The sequence below is a fragment of the Chiroxiphia lanceolata genome, chromosome 6, assembly GCF_009829145.1.
Source record: "Chiroxiphia lanceolata isolate bChiLan1 chromosome 6, bChiLan1.pri, whole genome shotgun sequence".
Classification (NCBI taxonomy): Eukaryota; Metazoa; Chordata; class Aves; order Passeriformes; family Pipridae; genus Chiroxiphia; species Chiroxiphia lanceolata.
In genome coordinates, this window is record NC_045642.1 from 60,102,353 (window position 1) to 60,123,759 (window position 21,407).

General features: G+C 44.2%; 1 protein-coding gene and 1 long non-coding RNA gene across 3 annotated transcripts in view; one reads left to right on the forward strand and one right to left on the reverse strand.

Annotated features, from left to right (window-relative positions):
• The window catches only part of RTN1 (reticulon 1), a 118,035-nt gene extending 97,323 nt beyond the window's left edge, over positions 1–20,712 (forward strand). The window contains exons 1-7 of one of the 2 annotated variants that reach the window (XM_032690269.1): positions 3,325–3,740; positions 15,681–15,888; positions 16,718–16,856; positions 17,737–17,806; positions 18,191–18,237; positions 18,328–18,386; positions 19,880–20,712. In XM_032690269.1, the coding sequence (XP_032546160.1) occupies positions 3,680–3,740; positions 15,681–15,888; positions 16,718–16,856; positions 17,737–17,806; positions 18,191–18,237; positions 18,328–18,386; positions 19,880–19,922 (627 nt within the window). In that variant the 5' untranslated portion in view covers positions 3,325–3,679 and the 3' untranslated portion in view covers positions 19,923–20,712. Of the gene's footprint in view, positions 1–3,324; positions 3,741–15,680; positions 15,889–16,717; positions 16,857–17,736; positions 17,807–18,190; positions 18,238–18,327; positions 18,387–19,879 lie in introns of those variants that run through there. The other variant, XM_032690268.1, reaches the window with a different exon arrangement.
• Positions 827–4,467, reverse strand: LOC116788020. Its single transcript, XR_004357522.1, has 3 exons — positions 4,351–4,467; positions 4,090–4,216; positions 827–956 (listed from the first exon to the last, which is right to left on the reverse strand). It is a non-coding gene; the product is annotated as an uncharacterized LOC116788020 (long non-coding RNA).
• Positions 20,713–21,407: the final 695 nt, after the last annotated feature.

A 21,407-nucleotide genomic window follows, 5' to 3' on the forward strand; every position in this document is an offset into this window, starting at 1 on the left:
GTGTATTTACCTAAAAAGCCTTAAATGTTGCTAACTCTGACCTCATCAGAGCTCATCAGTGGTGTACAGGCAGACCAGGTCACTGTGGAAGTGGGAGGAACTTTGGAGGGAAGCAAGGCAGGGCTCTGGAGTCCTGATGCAGGACTTCTGGTGCCCCTGTAAAAAGAATAACCCTGGTGGCCCACACACCATGGCAGGGTGCTCGTGTCTTTTGCTGAGCTACAGTCTGCACCTCATCCAACCATCCCTGCTGTGGCTGCCCCATCCCTGGAAGTGTTCAAGGCCAGGTCGGATGGGGCTTTGAGAAACCTGGTCTAGTGGGTGGCAACCCCCTCCATGGACAAGGAGTTTGGAACTAGATGATTTTAAGGTCCCTTCTAGCCCACACCACTCTGTGATTTTATGATTCTATGATCCCTGCTGAGGTTGGAGGGATGGAAGGAAACAATCCAGCCATCAATACCCTACACATGTGTTAACTTGGCCAGAGGTTTCCAGCAATAGGAAGTTAGGAAGGGCTGAAAACAACCAAGTAACTCTATTTTACTGATTCCTTACCCTACACATCCTACATACACTGGTCATTATCTCTGGCTGAGCTAATTAACATGCAAATACTGATGAGCCTACTTGGCTTGTGGCTGTGCCATCAACACTGCGCTTCATGTGACCTCACTAACACATCTTAAGATCTGCAATAATTTCAGTAACATCCACAGGAGAAGGCAGCTTCCAATGCACAGTGCTCTGAAGGGAAGCGAAGCAAATTCCATTTACTGATTTTCATCCTGTTTCTATCCATGATCACAGGAAATTTCTCCTCCAACACTGCAGTGTCCTGTAGTTGATGCCAAGATCTCTGTGCATGTCTCACCTTTCAGATCCAGGCAGTGCCATACTTATTCATGCCTTCCAGTCTGCTCAGTAAAGCTTAAATTGGTGGTCCTGGTTTAGTTCTAGTGAAAAGAGGCAGTTCTTACCCTCAGACTACTGAAAACCAGCTGCTTAGTCCTAATTTTGGCTCACTACTTACTTAATGCATAATTTAAATTCTTGTTGTAGAAATAATTTTTTTATCAATAGCCATTTTAATCCTGGATCCACCAAAGCTGATTGGCACTTTTTGTGCACATCTGTGTAGTCACACACACAGTGTTATGTGTGGGACACTGCCTTTGTCCCTCACCTGCCTCAGCTCCTGGGATAAATGAGTGCAAATGCAATGTTCTTGTTACTGTGGTAAAGTGATGGGTTCTGGTTGAACTAAAATAGTTCTGGAAGTAGTGTGGGACAGTCCAGTCACGTGGGCCAGGTCTGAAGTGATGTTTTTCCAAAGGGAAATAAGAATTTAAGCAGGAAACCTGATGATATGGTTCATTTTAGCAGCCTGGAAGAGGAAATGGAGACATGAAGTCTGGGGCAAGACAAATTCCTGCAAACAGTGGAGGCAAGGAGAAATCATCAGTGGGATGTTAAATGTACATGGACCACTCTTCTGTCCAAAGGGAATTTTTCCTTTATACCTGACTGAGAAATGTGGTTTACAGTTAGACTAAGCAGATATCTTTTGCCTTCTCTCTCCTGTGTTGCTGGTGGTACATATCAAATAGCCATGAATTTCACCTGTGCAGTATGTTTGGGGTCTCTCTGGCTTTTTTCCAAGTACTCAAGGATTTAGGAGTTTCGTGTGAGTGATGGCTCTGTTTTACATACACTGCTCGTAAATACCTTGTATGATGGATTGGTGCTGGGAACCCCATCACAACAGTGTGCAGGGCAAAATGTATCAACAGGGATATTTTCTGCTCCTGCAAAGGGTCTAAACCAATCAGTCCATGCTCAGTCATCCCTTGCCAACCTGTTTCTTCCCTTTTTTAAAAAAGCCAGGAAGAACACAAAATCCAGATTTGTGACATTTGTTTGTCAGTGGTTTAATCTTACTATACACAATGATAGTTGAAGCCAGTTCTGCACCAGTTAGTTAATTATTTCACTGTTAAGGGAATTCAAGCCTAAGCAAGTGTTTTGGGGGATATCAAAGACGGTTTAGAAACATGAACAAAAGCTGTTGGCCTCTGTAATCCCAGCAGAGTTTCCTAGGTAAAGGGAAAGATCACAGTATGGTGAATCTCTCAAGTTTTGGCTTTCTTCTAGGAGATGGGTTACCTGAGGGAAGGATAAGTGACCTACTACTGCCAGTTGGAGGACGTATCTGTTAACTCAGGCATTAAAGACCGTTTGGTTTTGGAGCCAAAAGAGCAGAGGTTCAAACTCTATTCCCCGTTCTGATGGGTACCTGACCCACTGTGTCTGCGATGGTGTCTGTTTCTATACAAAAAAAGCTAAATTAAGTATAACATGGCTAAAGTAAAATTATTTCACAAACTGTCATGGTCTAAAACATTAAATACAAACTCAGAGATGAGAGGTCCCCAGCTGGGATTGTTCTGCCAATGATGACTGGACCAAGTCAGATGTGATGTATTTCAGGTGACTCTTCAGTAAAGTGGGGTGACTTTTGGGGGAGTTTCTCAGTAATTAATAATGACCCCAAAATCTGAAAATGCAAACAGGTTGGGTGGCAAAGCAATTTTTTTTCCCCCAGTATTTGCCAAGTATGCTCCAGTGCTTAGTTATGATGTCTCTGTAAGGCTACTTACAGTAGTTTTTTTGGTGGGGAAACTGAGGCAGAGACCATGTCAGTGTCAGGGAGGAGTGTCGGGGAGGGTGTTAAAATTCAGCTATTAGTGGGCTCACAGAAAGCACACATTTTCACAAATTGTCCTGTATACCTGCACACCTACACCTCAAATCCTGGTTTGTGCAGCATTTTGAGCAGTGAGTGAAGGCAACACTCATACGTTGAACACCCAAATGTGGGTGCAGCTGGCAGTCCTCAGCATCCTGGTGTAGCAGGGCTTGGCATGAGGGGCCACAAGGGTCACCCTGTGCCTACAGGGGGAAAAGAGTGATCCCCAGTGCTGTGGGTACTCTGCTGTTTTCTACTGTTTTTAAAAAAATAGCAATATGGGGCTTGCTCTGTTGGGGTCAGATCCTGATCTTGTTTTTTTCCTGCCTGCTCCCTGACCTCGCCCAGCTGGGCAGAGATTGGGGGGGGGGGGGGGGAGGCAGGGGGCATCAAATCCTAAAGGGGTTAGGTGAAATTTGGCCCTCTCCAAAAAAGAAAAAAAAAAAAAAAAAGAAAAGAAAGAAAAAAAAGTGAAGAAAACACCAGATTCCATCACTGACAAGAAATTTCTGGAACACGAATAGTCACAACCGTAGAGACACATAGCAAACACTGCTCACCCTCCGCCGCCCCCCCTTCCACCCACACCCAATTTGTTTTTATTTCTTTGCCATCAGGTTGCCTTAACCATTTCCATGGCTTAGGGAGGCTAAGCCGCCGAGCGCAAGCTTTTGATTTGAAAAGGGACTGCATCCCCTTTTCAAAGGAGCCTGCTCCCTAGGGCAACCACATCACACTGCTGATTTGCTGCAGTGGAGACCGCAGCGCGTACAATATGCCCTCCCCCTCCGCCTGTGCTGCTTACAGCATCAGTCCGGAGCCGAGCGGGGAGACGGGAGCGATACCCACTAACCCACCCATGCTCGGGAATGCCTGACTGGTAACGCAGTGCCTCCGACGAAAGGACCGGCAGCTCCTCAGCTCTCCGAGATGCAAGCCAGTGCCGATTCCACCAAGATGGACTGTCTTTGGAGCAACTGGAAATGTCAGGGTATTATATCTATTCGAGTGTTGCATGCTAGAAGGACTGCATGGCAGAGGAGGCAAAGGCAGGATCCATCCATTTTTGCATTGTTCACCTGTGGGCCTTTGCATGCTGTTTTCTCTCCCTCCCCGTGAAGCTTTTCTTTTGGGGTAATTTAAGAAAGAAAGATAAAAAGCCCTTATTTCTTTGAATGCGTTTCTCCCATCTCCAGCTGTCTCACCCTGAAAGCATCCAGGATACAGGTCCTCCCTTCCCACCTTACAGCTCATTCCCAAAGCATCCGCCCTTGCCGTTAGCGGCGTCATTTCTCATCCTTGACTCTCTCCGTCGGGATATCGCTGGCTTGATTTCCTACCTTTCGGGCTTTAGGAAAGCCGGGTGACGGTGAATTGGTGCCCGCTGGGGCTGGCGAGGGTTGGAGGTGGTGGCGTTGGGCGCCTGGGTGCCTCCTGCCCACGGACACACCCAGAGCCAGGCTTAGCCTAGTGTCGACACAAAGAAAACGCAGCTTTACCAAGGAGGGCGACAGCTCCAGGGCGGCGTGGGATTGCCCCCTGCTTCCTACTTTGCCCTACGATTGCTTTTAAAAAAAAAAAAAAAACAACAACCAACAAACCATTAATCCTCTCATTATGCTGCCGAGCACTCCGCTGAGCTGTTCGGGGGTGAAATGTTGCGATGATGTTGTCTCTCGCTGCCGCGTAGGCGAGGGGAACAATAGCATCTCCCTTTTGGGCTGATTTTCAGCGTATTTTCAGCGGGTCGGTGTCTGCGCTGGGTGGGGCTGGCCACCTTCCCGGGTGCCTTGGACAGCTTTTCAGCCATTTTTAGTCGGGCTTCACACTTCGCAGGCAGCATCCAGCCTTTGTTTTGATAAAAGACAGTCTCTGTGACGCTGCTCGGTGGGCAGATTAGAGGGAGAAAAGCTAGCGGCTGATCCTGCCGGGCAGGCTGCTCCGGGCAGGCTTTGTTTGGATGTATTTTTTTTAATTTTAAGGTGCGTGTTTATGCTGAATAGTCAGTTCATGATGTTGATGCTGACAACAGGGTCCCTGGGAGAGAGATTACTCCATAGCATCATCTCATTAAAGGGTCCAGGGTGCTTGCACACATAGTTTCATAAACGGAGCTCGATGCAACAGAAGCTGGAAAAGCTTCCTCAGGTGTTTTTTTGGGTAGGGGGAGATCTCCTCAGACAGGCAGTTGTCTCTGGGGAGCTTGATATTTTTGCAATCTTAATTCAGCATCTAATTGTATTTACGGACTGAGGGTTTTTTAAAGAAGATGAGTAGCTGGAAAGTAAACAGATGCACCTGTTAAATGCCAGTCTCCAGCAGCTCCAGCTTTCCATGCCGTTATCAAGGGCGAGGGTTTTCCATAGGTCTGCCTGATTCATTAAGCTTACACGGGAGAGCCACTACCAAACTTCAGGGTCTTTTCGTCTGAGCTTTGCAGATAAACTTCCTCGTAGGGTGGGGCTTGGGGTTTTTGTTTGGTTTATTTTTCCCAAAAATGCTCAATATTTTGCTGGTTTTTATAAGAACATTGATTTGCTGAGTCAGATTGTTGAACCACCTGTATTTAGAGGCAAACTAAGTATTTTCTTTATTTATCAGAAAAAAATATTTTTTTCATAAAATAAATAAGGGGAATAATGAAGGGCATGCTGCTAGTGTATGATTAATAATAACAGTGTGGTTTCTCTCCTTCAGCATTTTCCTTTTTAAAACTGTGGTAGGTTTGCTGAAAATGAAATGACAAAATATGTCCCATGCTGGTTTGAAAAAAAAGCCCCAGGTCTGAAAAAATCAACGCAGCTAAAATAAATCACTTGCCTCACTTCCACTGAATTTGCATATTTTTTTCTTATTCTTGGGTGGTGCTTTATGATTCAAAAATGATCCTGCAGAAAACATGAACTAGTCACAGCATATGATTTCTGTCAGCAAAATTCTTTGATCAGTCCAGATAAAATAGAAGAAATTTAAAATTCAGAAGAATGGAGACTCAATTCATTGATTCTTTTAGTATCTATTATTCATGTAGTCTCTGTCTCAACCCAGAATATCAGTTTCGTGCAAACCTGGAGTTGTCTAATTTTGCCAGCTTCACTGTCAATTGAATTATGATTCCTCCCTGAAAACTCTGGAATGTCTGTGAGCATAACAGGTGCAGACAGAAACCTCAGTAAATGCAGAGTGTATTTCTACTGAGATTAAGGAGATACAACACTGAGGTTTACCTAAGTTTTAATTACTAAACTGTCAAGCCTACAACTAGCTGTATCATTGGGTTGACCTTATGGCACTTATAACTGGTTGGGGATCTTGAGGAGCTGCAGAGACACTTGGTGAAGCTTTGGCTTTGCTCTACTAGACCAATGTGCTGTTATTTTCCTTGCTGTGAAGCAACTGCTGCTGTTGCATGTGTTTAGGAATATTGCAGAGTGCTTTACCTGTCTGTCCTGCAGGTTCAGCAGGATTATAGCAATGGCAGATCACGATCCAGCCCTTGGGTGAGCAGGACTGTAATTTGGCCCCGCTGGGGGTCTGCTTAATTCAAAATATTAACATGGGTAGCTTTGGGGAGTCGCAGCCGACTTCCACGCCCCAGTCATCTCCCTGCACTGGAAGGTGATGCATTTGAAGCAGGCTGGGATGGGGCCATGCATAATGCATGAGCGTGTGTAGAAACGTCTCCGACTGGGCATTCTGGTGGCTGCGGGCCCTCGTGTGACAACCTACAGCCAGTGTCAGCCGTGCGAGTGTGCAGCTTCCAGAGGGGCCCTGCTGGGTGAGGTGTGCCTCCAGCTTCTGGTGTAGCACCTCTGTGCCTTTCCCAGGCACTCGGCCCTGCTTGGCAGGAGACAGCTTCATGCCCTGCTAGAGAGGTTTCTCTGGGTTAGGAAGGACATAGAATCATAGAATATCCTGAGTTGGAAAGGACCCACTAGGATCAACTCCTGGCCCTTCACAGGACAGTCCAACAATCCTACCGTGTGCCTGAGAGTGCTGTCCAAAAGTTTCTTGAACTCTGTCAGGCTTGGTGCTGTGACCAGTTCCCTGAGGAGCCTGTTCCAGTGCCCAGCCACCTTTGGGTGAAGAACTTTTTCCTAATATCCAAACTAAAACCTCCCCTGACCAAGCTTCATGCCATTCCCTCAGATCCTATCACTGATCACCAGAGAGAAGTGGTCAGAGCCCAAGTTTGCCCCGAATTGGTGGAGGGAGCTATTTGATGTCAGTTCACTGGTCCCCATGAGTATTCCCTTTTCCACTCTTTTCTTCTGCATACGAGCTCTTGTGTAGTAGTAACTGACATACCTGTTCCTTCACTTTCAACCTCCTTCAAGACTTAGTGTAAAAGAAGCATGGAAAGATCCAGAGAAACAGGCCTGTGAACAGTTCATAGAAATGATCCTAAGTATTATCCACATTATAATTATAACTTAATGTGGAAAAGGACTGCAGACTTCATCAAATCCATCTAGCTGACATAACTCTGCTGGGACTGGAGTTATTGATTAGCATTTTCTTGACAGCTGTTTTCGGAGAACGAGCTTTCTTGATTGATCTATCATTGGTTTCGAAAGGGTGATGAGAAGCTGCACCAGCTGTTCCTGGTGATGTTCCCCACTTTAAGGCTGAAAGAGGAGTTCAGTGGCAATAATGTGGATGCATGCAGTTAATCTGTAATCTTATTGACAGTTGTGAAGCCTGTTTAATTACAGCTTTATAATGAAAACTTAACTTGGTACCTTCAGTGCTTTCCTGAAAATAGTGTGGGCTGATCTCTCAGCTGGGATGCACGCAATAAAAATATGTCCCAGTATTTGGTTCTTGGTAGGGCTAAAATCTTGTAACCAAGTCATCATCTGGTATAACCGAATTAACTAATAGTTTCACAAAACTACAGTAACTCAGGAGGAATTTATTTCCTAATTTCACAGAAGATTTCCTGTGAAATTTGATTGAAATTTGTCAAGATTTTTTTTCCACTTTCAGGTTTACTTTCATTTTAATTCATGTCAATTCTTCTTCCAGCACATTCCTGTTGATGGCAATACAACTGTAAGATCAAGAGCTTAAGGTTAGGGAACAAATTCTCTTAGATGTGCTTCACGCTGTTTGTCTGCCAACCATCCCAAAGACCACCTTGACCTAGGAGGTCAAAAAATCCATGAGACAGTGTGCTCTGCATACCTGCTGTGCATCATAGAATCATAGAATGGTTTGGATTGGAAGGAACTTTAAATACTATCTAGTTCCAACCACCCTGCCATGGCCAGGGACATCTTCCCCTGGACCAGGTTGCTCAGAGCCATGTCTTTTAAGAACAGATGGACAATACTCTTTTATTGCTACAACAAGGTGAAGATTCTGCAAAAATAAGATTATTCCCCTTGGAGTAATTTAAATTCCAGCAAGAGGCCGATGGGGCAATAGCTGAAGGCAACACTGGAGGACTGCTTTTGTTTTCATTAGGACTCTGGGACATGAGTTCCAGTGAGGTTTTTTGGTATCAGAAGGGATACTCTCCACATCCCACTTAATTATCAGAAATAATATAGGCTTGAACCTTGATTCATTTTGAAAATCTGCAGATTCTCAAATGTTTGGATAGAATTAGAGAGGGTCCAGGTCTGTTATTTTAGTCCAGGGGCATCTTGGGAAAATCTTAGCATTTCCATAGCATTATGTGCATTCAGGAACTGCATTCAGGGACTCTGCTTGGTCTCTGCTCACTTAAGGTGAGAGCAGTATCATCCTTCACAGAAACTGTCTAAGGCAGGTAATGATATGGTTTGATGAGCAGGAGGTGTGTGTTTCTCTGGCCTCTGTGTTTAATCCAGGTCTTCAAGCATCTCTCGTGTGAACATGAAAATAACAGCAGCATAATCATTAATAACAGCAAAAATAACATTACTAAATAGTAATTAATATAAATAATAAATAGTGCTACAATGGGCTTGTGTGAGGTGTGGTTGTAGGGCTGATATTTTTATTGCCAATCCTCCTCTGTCTACTCAAGCCCACTCTGGTGCCTCATGTAAGAAAATCAATCAATACTTTTTTGCTCACATTCTGATCTTGCAGATGGAGTAGGATATAATGTGGAAGGTATACTGTTTCAAGACTTTCCATTTCCCTGATCCTGTTCATGCTCCAGGTGTCTTCTTGGTCTGAACTTTCAAGTTAAGTCTTGGGACAGGTAAAGATGTAAAGCTGACCTGAGAACAGGAAGTTAATGGGCAGAGCATGTACGAGAGGTAGACGTAGGGAGAGATTCCTCAAGGCTGGAGATAAAGGATAAGGAGATATGCCTATTAAAACAGCACATATATTCGTTCTTGGCTCTGCTGTTCATCACAGCAGTCTCCTGAAGGCACCAAACTGTTCATTCAACTGTGTATCCATCTGTATTACATTAGAATCAGATCTGTTGTGGTGAGAGGAGCAATGTCCACATTGGATCCTTCACTGGAGAGAAGAGGGAAGGCCTGGTCCTGCAGCCCGTGGTTAAAGCTGCAAACTGGACTTGCTTTGAGTGTGAGCAATATTTATTTCTACTCAGAAACCTACAGAATTGTTGCATTTGTTGTCAAATATTTTTGTGACAATGCTGTAAACAAGATTGTTCTTAAATTATGTTTCCTGATCTTTTCACTCACAGTAGGTCTGAGAAATGCTTTATGAAGTCATTTATATTTATGAAGTCGTGATATTACACTATGTACAGAATTAAAGGCTGTGTGTAGACAGGTTTTTCTCACTTCTCTTTAAAACTAGCATTAGATAGGTAGTGAAGCTGTACAATGTATTGATCACATCCAAGGATGCTATTAGTATGCTGAAGAGCATACAACCTTTTAGGCAGTCATCAACACCTGTGAGCTTCATTTTAAGGCTGGATACCAGGGGTTTGCCACACTTCTTGTACTGACTTTCGTGTAAATGCTGCTTGATGCATGCTCATTTTTTACACAGTTGTTACAGTAGAGGATAAACTTGCAGAATCAGAAGGAGAGAGCAGACATTTTCAGAGGAAGGGAGGGAGAAGCTGTGAAAGAAGTGAATTGTCCGTCCTGTGCTCAGTTGATCTTCATTAATTTTTATCTTAAAATCTTTCATCTTTCTTTGAGATGTGGAATGGAGAGATCCCCATTTCTCTTACAAAAGTGTATTTTGAAAATGTAACCAGTCTGGGAGTCTGAAGATGTGAGGACATTTTAGCTGCAGGTTGGTTGAATACTCTATTTTCCCTGTGGGATCTTCCCTCAGGACCTTGGGCCTGCAGCTGCCCCACACCACGATGCTTCTGGGGACCACGTAAGCCACCAGATCCTGGGGAGAACGGACTCAGAGCATCACTGATTAGTTCACCTCAGCTGTCTCAAATTGTTCACCCCTTGCTCCAGCACTACCCTTTCCAGCCCCCAGGTCTGTCTTTTGGCTTTTTTGATGCCAAATATTGAGGAACAGAAACATTTTTCTGCTGAAAGCCACAATGAAAGCTGTGAGAGCTTTCAGGCACTGTACTTAGGAGCCATTCCTTGCTGGCACAAGCACTGTCTGCTGCTACTGTTTCTTATATTTGTGGGGTTAATTTTAGCTTGCCTCACAAAAGTGGATATTTACCAGCTGCTCATATTATCAGGTGGTTGCTTGTATAATAGAGTTCACCTTTCTGCATCGCTGTTCTGGGGTTTGGCCCCAAATGGAGGATCACATTAATTTAGTTAAGAGAGGTTATGCCATAATGTATAGCTGAGACACCGATTTGGTACCCTTGAAAACTTTTTCAACTAGAAGAACTACTTGAGTAACACTTTACAAGTTTTCCTGTGAGCTAAAAACGCAAGCAGGTAATAGTTGCAGATAAGTAGCTCATCAGATGGACTTCTCCGGAAAAATTCTGCAAAGGCCGTGGCAGTGACCTGCAGCCCTGTCTTGCAGATGGCTGGCAAGTCCTCTGTAATAAACACAACTAGTTTTGAGTCTGAGGCAGCTCTGGCAAAACCCAGAGTCCTTTTATACCTCCGCGAAAGAGTCAGAGCTCTGGTGAGTTGTACTGGAAAGAGTGCAGAGTGACCGACGCTGCTTCCCTCCTTCCAAGAGGCCAAAGGGAGATCATGGAAAGCTACAGCTGAACAGCTTCTGCATGTTAATGGGCATGGCCAGGATTTTACAGTAGTGATTTCCAAAACAGCAGGAACCCAACCCTCAGTGAAGCCAAAGCTGGTTTCAGTGCCCAAACCCTTTTTGCAAATCCGAGCTGCAAACTTTGGGTGGTTGGAAGTTGGCGTTTTGGCTCTCGGAAGTGGATCTTGCTGAGCCAAACGGACTGAGCCCCTGTCCAATTGCATGCAAATCACACATCGACAGCCTCACGTGGCACCAGCCTCCTGCTTCATGCATATTCAGTGTGCATTGCTCAGAATTGTGCCATTGTGGTGGGGTCTGGGCAGTGCCGTGCACACACTCACACACCACCAGCAACACACCCAGTGCTTGCAGGACCTTGCACCACACTAGGACCTTTCATTCTTTCCCTACAGATTGACCAAAGCACTTAATTATTATGTCATTAACCCACGCTGTGAGGGATCCCCTGTCCTTTAATTTATCTGGGGAATGCTGTGCCCACCTTAGAGCTGGGCTCAAAGCCTGTCTCAGCCTGGGGCCAGCGTGTGCTGGTGAATGTCTGCAGAGGAGTATGTGTGTGAAAGCTGCAGCTCCAGCTCAGCTCCTAGCCCTGTCATCCTCATACTCACTGTGTCCCCATGTGGTAGGGAGGCTGGTCTGAGCCTGGGTGGTTGTGTCTTCAGGGTGCCAAGGAAGGGGTGCAGGCTGCAACCATATTTAGTGACTTGTTGAAGGGCAGTAAGCTCCTAGAGTCAACAAATGTTTGAAGGAGTTGTTTGATATCTTAATCAGTTTTATGTGAATATAGGATGAGGTAAAATTCAAAGGTGATGTATTAATGTGGTGGACAACCTCATCTTTTATTTTCATTCCCAAATCCGGGTTCACCTGCTGGTGAAGGAGCACTCTTTTGACACTTAGGCTCTATTTACACCACCAGTCACTGATGTGACAGGTACTTTGGTTCTGGTGTAAATGGTTACAGGGGAAAAATGGCACTCAGAGGAAGCCAGGCAAAGGATCCCAGCTGCTGCATTCTGCACCTAGTGCACCTCTGCCTGCTTATAAGAGAGATTTGTTTATGTAAGGAAATATAGGACAAAAATTGTTTGACTACTGACTCAGCAAGGAAGCAATTTTTTACCAAGAGGGTGGTCAAACCCAGGAACAATATTCCTAGAGAGATGGTCAATGCCCCAAGCCTGTCAGTATTTCAGAGTCATTTGGAAAAAGCCCTCAACAATGTGCTTTAGCTTTTGGTCAGCTCTGGAGTGGTCAGGCAGTTGGACTAGATGATCTTTGTAAGTCCCTTCCAACTGAAATAGTCTACTCTGTTGTATTTTAGTCTAGTCTAGTCTGTTCTGTTTGATTCCATTCCATTCCAATAATGTAAAAGGCCTTTAGAGTGACTGTAGCTGCAGCTGAAGGAGAAAACATGGCTCTGACACAGCGCAGGTGTTTTTAGCAGCATCTGAATTCCCAGGGAACTGATACAGCTCAAATCCCTGAGGCCTGTCAGCAAAAAAAAAAAAAAAAGTGTTTCCTTCAGGGAAGCTCACTGACCGTGGCTGGATTCCACAAGTTTCCATGGGTTTCTAGCTCTGTACTCTTCTTCTCCCCCTTCCCTGCCCAAGGAGCTGTGAGGATCACCTCCCTCCTGCATCACGTTTTGCCAAGTGGTTTGGCTCACTCCCTTCTCCTTAAGGAAGAGGATGAGGAATGGCTGCAGGAGCAGCAAATCCTCCCCAAACAGCTGGACATGGCAGCATTGCTGCAGCTCCCCAGCCTTTCAAGGGACATGAGGAGAAGCAGATGTGCCTTTCTGCCCTTGAAAATTCTGACAGACCTCTCAGGCTGTGGGTAGGGGGAATGTGTTCCCAGGCTGGACCTGGGCTCTGGGACAGCCACATAAAAATCAGTCAACTCATGTCTCCCTTCTCTATGCTGAGATTTTCCACCTAGCAGTTGGCACACATTCTTTCCATGCACTAGGGAATATTTGCCTCAGGTCTAAAAGGTGCAGGATCCCTCTCTCCCAGATCTCATTTGGCTGGTGAAGGAGGCCAGCTGCCCTTTCATCTGCTCTCTCCCTCATGCACATGTCCCCAGAACTGTGTCATTTGGCCTGTGTCCATCTCGCTCTGACCCTTTCCTTGCCTGATACAGCTTAATAAATACCCCAGTCCTTCCATGGCAGGAACTAAACAACTTTCAGGATATATACACACCTGGTCAAGTCTGTCTTGAGTAACTCAGGATCTTTCTTTTTGAGGGGAACGAGAAAATGCAGTTTGGCATCTCTCTGCATGAGAATACAGCCCACTGCCTGTTTGCAGGAGGATGAGTTGGAAGATCAGAGGTTTAGTTGCTCATTTTGAGTCTTATCATTAATTGGGATTGACTCAGGGAACTCTACTGGAGTGAGTTTTGTAATCTTTTGGCTCAGCTCTCATTTGTTTGCCTCTCTGCTGCCTGTGACCCAGGGAGTGTTTTCCACTTGTAGGTGGCCTTTTTCTGTCATCAGCAGATGATGTGTCATGTACAGCATCCTGAGCTAGCTCACCTGTGCTTATTTAATTTAATGTGGAGGGTTTGTGTGATAGAAAGTTTAAGTATCCATGCCCCAAGGCTTCTGCAAGAAGGAGACCTGGGCATATATCTGGAAAGACTCCAGCCTAGTCCCTGATCCGTGAAGTCGGCACACAGGATCCCAAAACATGCACCAAGGTCCCTTGTCCCATGGCTTTTGTGCAGCCCATAGATCTGGTCATGTGTGCTCATGATCACGGATCTGGTGCTGAATGTTGGCGCTCAAAAATAGTAAAAGGTTATTATGTAGTGTATGTTGATGGAGAATATAGCAGGATGGGAATGTTACATGAAGAGAAAAGAGCTCGGTAACACAGCAGCAATTTTTGCATTTGAGCCCATCACTTTGAAAAGCAACATTTATACATGTAACATTAATGAGTAATATACCTCATTGACTCAAGGCAAACAAGGCATGGTGACTCACAGTTTTTGGAGATTAGATGATAAGAACTACTAGGCTGGATTAATTTTGTTTCTTTTTGTATCTGTGACTTTTTTTTTTTATTTATTTTGTACAGATTGCAGTTTTCCTGAATTTACTCTTTGTTCGTAATGATTTGACAAGAGGCATCTCTGAAATCTGTTTGGCTGGTGGTGTGTTCAAGCTGTTCATGAGGACTTGTGCAGTGTGTGAAATTAAAGCTGTTTTGTTTAGATCGTCATGAGCATGTTCTTTGGCTGGATAAAAAGTCCTCTCAGGAAAAAAGCTGTCGGTAGAATATAAATTCAGTTCACCTTTCTGGACTAGATATTCCACAGTCCTTTCATAAAACTTTGCTTTTATAGTATCTGTTCCTGATGGTAAGATTGTTTGCTGGAGAGGTTGAAGTAAACTATACAAAATGTGTGAAAAACCCTGTAAAAATTAACTGCTTTACAAATGTAAAATTACATTAGTTGAAAATGGTTTTATGCACTTGTTTTGTTCTAAACAATAGCCCCCATGGAACAACTTTCCCCCATGGAAAGTTACATAACAAGCAGAAAGCGTTTCTGTTTTTAATGTTTCTGAGATGGTTGCAGTAGAGTAGCAAGAGAGGTTTATTCTGTATTTTAAGGCCTCATCTGAAAAATGCTTTCTTACACATGTGACTGTTAAGCAGTGGTTAAAACCAGGAGTCTTTTCCTTTCTCAAAACTTAGGAAATAACAAAATTATATTATCAGAACTTTGAATGGGATAGTGGTTTATTGTAGCTAGTCCCAAACTTTCTCATTCATTTATCAACAACCAAAACTGGAAGATGTTTTGATCAAGCATTTGGCATTCGGACTTGTGGCAAAAAAACAATCCGGAGTTCCCAGACTAAGTAAGGTAGGTTGAAGTCTTCCATACAGCCCTAGCAACAACACAAACCCCAGCTTGCTCTTGCCTTGCTGCTGCAAGAGACCCACCCACCCACCGTGCTGCGGTTGTAGATACTCATCCATCTTATCTAACCCAGGCACAGGCGCAAGGAAAACAAGGAATTTCAAGTAGGTCATTACGGCGGATTAGTTGGAGGGGGAACCTTCAGGCCCTGGGTGCCAGCCCATTACTTGGAGGGTGAATCCTCTTCCCCCCTGTCCCCACCACGTGTCCCAGCGACCCCATAAGGAGCTCACACAGACCACCAGGGAGGGACAGACGAAAGAGAAAGTTTATTGTGGGGGTAGGGGTTTATAAGGCTTTTAGGAGGGTCAAAAGGGGACCAATTACAGGTTCAGGGTCATACAGAAAAACCAATCAGGTAAAGAGTTAACAGACAATAGGAAGGGGTTAACAAAGGCCAATGAGAAACACCTCAGGACATCTTCCCAGGACGCTCTTGTGTGGGATACAATAGTCCTTCACAAGGGGTGTCGGGAAGAAGGAGCAATGACTTTGCAGAAAAGCAAAAGCCATTTTAAAACCTGTTTAAACCACCTTAAAAACTTCTGTTTCTATAACATTTGAGCGGTTTTCTTCTTTTTCCTCACTAGTCCATCTCTGACAGGACTTCTTCCATCCTACATACGGCAAATCCATTGCCACAGGTCATTGGTCGTAATTTCCTCAGCGCGTCGCACAGGTCACTTTTCTGCTTCTGTTGGGGAGTTCCCGTTTGTGCTGAAGCGAGCAGGAGCATCTCCCCTCCCTTCACCCCCCTGCAAGGACTCCAAGCGTCGCGGTGGCCGCCCTCGATGCCCTTCCAGCTCCCGCCTTTAACGTGTTGGTCTTCTCTCCGCAGCTATCGACCTGTTGTACTGGCGCGACATCAAGCAGACAGGGATCGTGTTCGGCAGCCTCCTGTTGCTGCTCTTCTCCCTGACCCAGTTCAGCGTCGTCAGTGTCGTGGCCTACCTGGCCCTGGCCGGCCTGTCGGCCACCATTAGCTTCAGAATCTACAAATCGGTCCTACAGGCTGTGCAGAAGACGGACGAGGGTCACCCCTTCAAGTGAGTGCTCTACTGTCGTGGCCCAGGGGCTCTTTGTCTTACAAACAATCCATTCCCAGTGGCAAATTGCATTTCCGTAGCTGCTGCTTTTCTGCTGGATAAAATTCTCTTCTTGCTCACGAAACGCGAAATAATAAAATATTTTCTGTAGTTCGGTGTCTCGAGAGATGTGAGGCTGTGTTGGCTCAGATCTTGGAGAGAAAAAGGAAAAAAAGACAACGCAAAAATCGTTGTCCTCTAAGACGTGGGATTTTTTTTCTCTGAAATAAAAAAGTTTCAGAAAATTTTTAAGCAAACAGAGAAAAAGAGTTTTATTAGAGCTAATGGTAATGCAGTATCTCTGCAAGCAGGAGGAGTATTGTTTCTGGGCAGAATCTGTGGGGCATAGAGGGGAAACTACTGGTATCTTTTCTGCAGCAACCCCTTACCTAGGTGATGGTGCCAGTGCCAGTGCCAGTGCTGCTGCACTCTCCACACTCCACAGGGCCTGGGGGTTTGCTCCAAGAGAACAAGTGATCCATTCTCCTCTGCTGTGCCAACTACTTGGTAAACCAGGTCAGGGAACTGGTGTGGTTTTAAAAAACACACACTGAAAAGAAAGTCTGGTTGGGGTGCTGCCTCTTTCTGCTTCACTTGGGTCAGTTCTGAGCTGCGACTCATGAGCGTAGCTCAAAGAGCACAGAAATTTGTGAGGAAAGCCCCATACAGTATTTGTATTTGTATCCCCCTTTGAGTGGGCTAAAGAGACAAATCCCATCAAGACCAGGCTCTGCTTGGAGGGAGGGGGTGAACCTGCCTGGGTTTGTAACCGGACCTGTGTTTCTGGCAGAGCCTACTTGGAGATGGAGATGAATCTTTCACAGGACCAGATCCAGAAATACACAGATTGTCTCCAGCTATACGTCAACAGCACAGTCAAAGAGCTGAGGAGACTCTTTCTTGTTCAGGACCTCGTGGACTCTTTAAAAGTAGGATTGCTTTAAATATTTTTAACCCCTCTCTAGAGGATCAATCTCCATTTCAAAGAGCTGCTTCCCATGTTGACAGGGTTGTCATGAAACCTAGTTTTGTGTAGCTCCAGATATAAAAGTTGCTCTCCTTCTTGATTTAAAAACTGCTTGTTTCCAGCACTTTAGAGGTTTGGGTCTCTGCATTTGAATGTATTGATGCGTAATACAGGACTTATAAATGTGTAGAACCAGCTTAGCTCCACCACAGCTCTAGAAGCTTCTCTGCATCATGCTTTCTGTTACTTTGCCACAAAATGGTGTTCCCCTCTGTTAATCTCTATTTCCTCTGCCTGTGACATTTTCTACTATGAAGGAAGGTCTTTTTTCACTCCCTGCTGAAATAATTATTGATTTTCAGCCTTACACCCAGGCAGGTGTTCGTCAGAGCAAGAGGAAGATCATTAAGAGAGCAGACGTGGGTTAGGCTCCTAAATTAGTAAAAACTTTTAGGAAAATATACCCATCTCTCAGCATCAAGGGTTTTCAGTCCCTGGAATTATCACATTTGGGGCTGTGGTTAACCTGTGTGGGATGACTCCTGCCATCATAAAAATTGGATGCAGAAATGTACCTGTGCCATTCTCAATGCGGAGTCCTACATGCATGCAATTAAACCCTAAACATACGTGAAAATCAGCTAAAAGGGTAAGAAGCAGTGATCAGAATGGAGAATGGGGTTTATACACCCGGAAAAACTGCCTAGTTCCTAATGTGCCTTATTTAACAACTCCCTTCCACATTAAAAAAGGCTAATGTACTGTTATATTAGCTAGTTAAGCAATCTAATTCCTTCTTATGCCGACACTGGAGGTGATGTAATGATCCATCTTCAATTTAGTTTGCAGTACTAATGTGGCTGCTGACTTACGTGGGAGCCCTCTTCAATGGCCTGACTCTTCTGATAATGGGTAAAAATCAACATTTCTTTTAAAATCTGTTTTTAACTCAAACTCCCTCGTGATTTTGGCTTAGACAAAACAGCCTATCTTCGGCGTGCCTCCCCCACAGTTAAACCATCAACATTTATTTGCCTTCCCAGTAAATATTCGTTATCCCGTTACACTGTCCCTCCTGCCAGAGCTATTTTGCAGTTTATGGCTTTGCAGCTACTAGTCCCAGAGCAATGGGAAATTCCATATTTGGGAGGTTTCAGCAAAGTGCATTTTTGATGCAGAGATCCCTGGTGGATCAGCTGACCAAGTGGCACAATACGTGTTTGTCACTGAAGTAGGTCTCTTCTCTGGAGGAATCTGGTCTGCAGGAATATAACTCTGTGCTCTTTTTCTCCTCAGCTGTGGTGTCTATGTTTACTCTCCCCGTTGTATATGACAAGTACCAGGTAGGTCTGTCCTCTCGCTGCAGTTCGGGTGTCTGGGTGGTTCTGCCTTGATGTTGCCTGCTTGACCTGGTGTCCTTTTGCTCCTTGCAGGCACAGATTGATCAATACTTGGGACTCGTGCGGACCCACATGAACACTGTCGTGGCAAAGTGAGTCCAGCAGCAGACTTGGCCAGAACTCTTGCTGTGAGGTCGTGGTGCACTGGGTGGTCCTGGGGACACCGTATCCTATCAGTGATGTCCTCCCCGGATCCTGGAATGCAAGAGGCTGTGGGAGGGCATACCCCTGTAGGAACACAGCCCTCCTCAGCTGAGTGCAGACTAAGGCAGAGCTGTGACCCTACATCCTTCTCTCCCTTCTCCTGCCATTTGGGAGAACTGTGGGCAGAGGAGCCCAACCAAGGACTGATGTTCATGTATGAAGTCCATACATATGTACATATGTGGCCAGGACAAACAGGAAGGAATGAGTTAATTCCCTTCCCCACTGACCAGTCTAAGCCTGGGTTTTTGCATTCGGGGAGTTAATAATACCATGAGTGAACGAAGTGGGAATTAGAGCACCACGCTTTTACAGCAAGAAAATTCCTGGAAGCACCATCATCTTTAGTGTTTCAAACCCCTGTGGAATGGATGGAGCACCTGGATGAAATTTTTTATGCCGTCTGCTCTAGTTCCCAATGCATTGCCTTTACCAAAAGCTTTTGTGGTATCCCCAAGGGCACAGGGAGGGTCTAAGCATTGCTCTCAAAACTTGAGAATTACTGAAGCAGGATGGCTGGTCTGGAAGGTAGATCCATACATCTCAGCAGTTTTTATCCATGGCTTTGCAAAAGCTGGATGCATAACAGGTGCCCAGTGGAAGGTTACAAAATGGTGAGGTACAGAGAGCAAGTGACTCACGAGGAGCTGCTGAGGAAAATGGGGTTATTTAGCCTGGCAAGGAGGGAGATAGGGAACAATTTCATAGCAGCCTATAAGTACTTGATGGGAAGTTACAAGATGATGCAGCCAAACTCTTCTCAGCAGTGACAGATGTTGCTTATAACAAGGAGCAACAACATAAATCCAGTTTAGGAGGTTGATGTTGGCCATTAGGAGAAATTTTTTCACTAGGAGATTAGGACTGGAGCAGACCACACAGGGAGGAGCCAAAACCTCCTGCCTTTGAGGTTTTCAAGATGCAGCAAGACAAAGACATGGCCAACATGATTTAGCATTGGCAATAGTTCTGCCCCATGTAGGAAGCCGAGTCAAAGATTTTCAAGGTCTCTTTGTAGCAAACATTTCTATTGTTCTGCAAAATCCCTGGCCTTGGGCAGGACTAAAAGTTTGTTCTGAAAATTTTCTTTTTAGACTTCATTCCTGACTTCCAATAGACAATAGACCATGGAGGAATAATGAAGGGGGGGGGAGAAGATCACTGAGAAAATCCCATGGTTACGTGGACCACCAAAAACCAGGCCTGTAAGAACACCTAGATGGGCATCATTTCTTTTTCTTATTACACTTTAGTCCACCTGTTGAGACAACACACTGAAAGTGAGCTAGAGGTTAACCCTGAATGAGAATCCAAGTGGGGGTCCACTGGGATGGAATAACTGCCTCACCATATAATCCTTCTTTTTCTACTTTATTTCTAGGATTCAAGCTAAAATCCCAGGTGCTAAGAGAAAGGCAGAGTAAAGCAGACATCAAGAATTCGTCGACCACAGTAGTGAAAAATGGGGAAATCTGGAGTGAAACAGCTCTGTTCTTACACTTTACTGCAAATTTATCATTCTTTTTTTTTTCTCAACACCATAATCTTAGAAACATAAAACTCAGAAGCAGTGCTTTTCCCCTGCTGCTTCTGCACTTAGAATATTTGCAATCACTTGTGTCAAGCACTAAAAGTATAGTAAAGAGAAAAGTGTACTAGATGTGGTTTTTTGTGTTGCTTATAAAGTGCATGATGGTGAGAGCCTAAATAATATTGACCTTTTTATTTTTTTTTTTTTTAGTGTTTTTCCTTCTTCTATTGGCATTGCTTCTATAACTTTTAATGTTACATGTGGCTAGGGGCTTTCCTGCTTAGCGCACTTGATGCAATAGTTAAAATTGCTTCTACGTCACTGGGTTGCTGGTTGGATTCATCTTTATTAACTATATAGAATTGTAGACTGATGTTTTAGTGTTTTCCAGCACAAATAAAATAAACAGTAATCGGTACTTATGGTAATCAGTTTTGTATAACTCAAAAAAAAAAAGGAAAAAAAAAAAAAAGAAAAGAAAACAAGACCCAGTACTTTTGTCGTAAAGGATTGACAGGCTGATTTACATGTATGGTAACTGGAAAGTTCCAGCATGTTCAATTTATTACGATTTGTATTACATTCTCTGTAGTTCCTAATGGACTTAATTATGGACTCTGAATATTTGCACTTATGTACTTGATACCGAATGCAGAAATAAATGTTACTAAATGTAAAAAGTTCTCCCTCTTGTTGCCACTGGGTTTGTCTTGATGTTTGCAAACTGGACACATACTGTACAAAAAGGAGCATTTTCTCTCTCTCTCTCCCCTGGACATCTGCACACACTCCCTGATCACAATGGTGCAGTCCAACAAGTAGTACATGCATAGTAGTATGTAGCTCATCTAATATTTTCACATCTTGATGAGTGCAGCAATAAAAGAAGGATCTTACCACATAGTTTGGGCTTTTCTGGTGTAGAAAATATCAGAATAAATGTCTCATGCTCCGTTTGCAGGTCGTGCAAATCATGAGCAGCACACTATGGAGGCATCAGCACAACACAAAGGACTTTTCAGTTTCCTTGTCACCAAGTTACTCTCTTATCCAAAGCTGTTTTTTGAAATCTGCTTTAAACTGTGGAATCGATACCAAATCCAGAGACTGGGAACTGAAATAAACATTTACTCTTGTTCAAAGGTGAAGGTTTTTAAAAACTGGCATTTGGTGTTTGAGAACCATCAGATGAGAGAAATAGCTGTTGAACATTATCCAAAGTGCTTCAAAACAAACAGTTAGTTAAGTGTTTGGTTTGTCCATTTGTGGAACACACCTGTGGATTGTTGGGGGTTTTTTTTTGCATAATAATGCAAACATCAAAATATTTTCAGCCTAATCACTGTTTATCTCTTTTTTCTATCACAAAAGTTTTTAA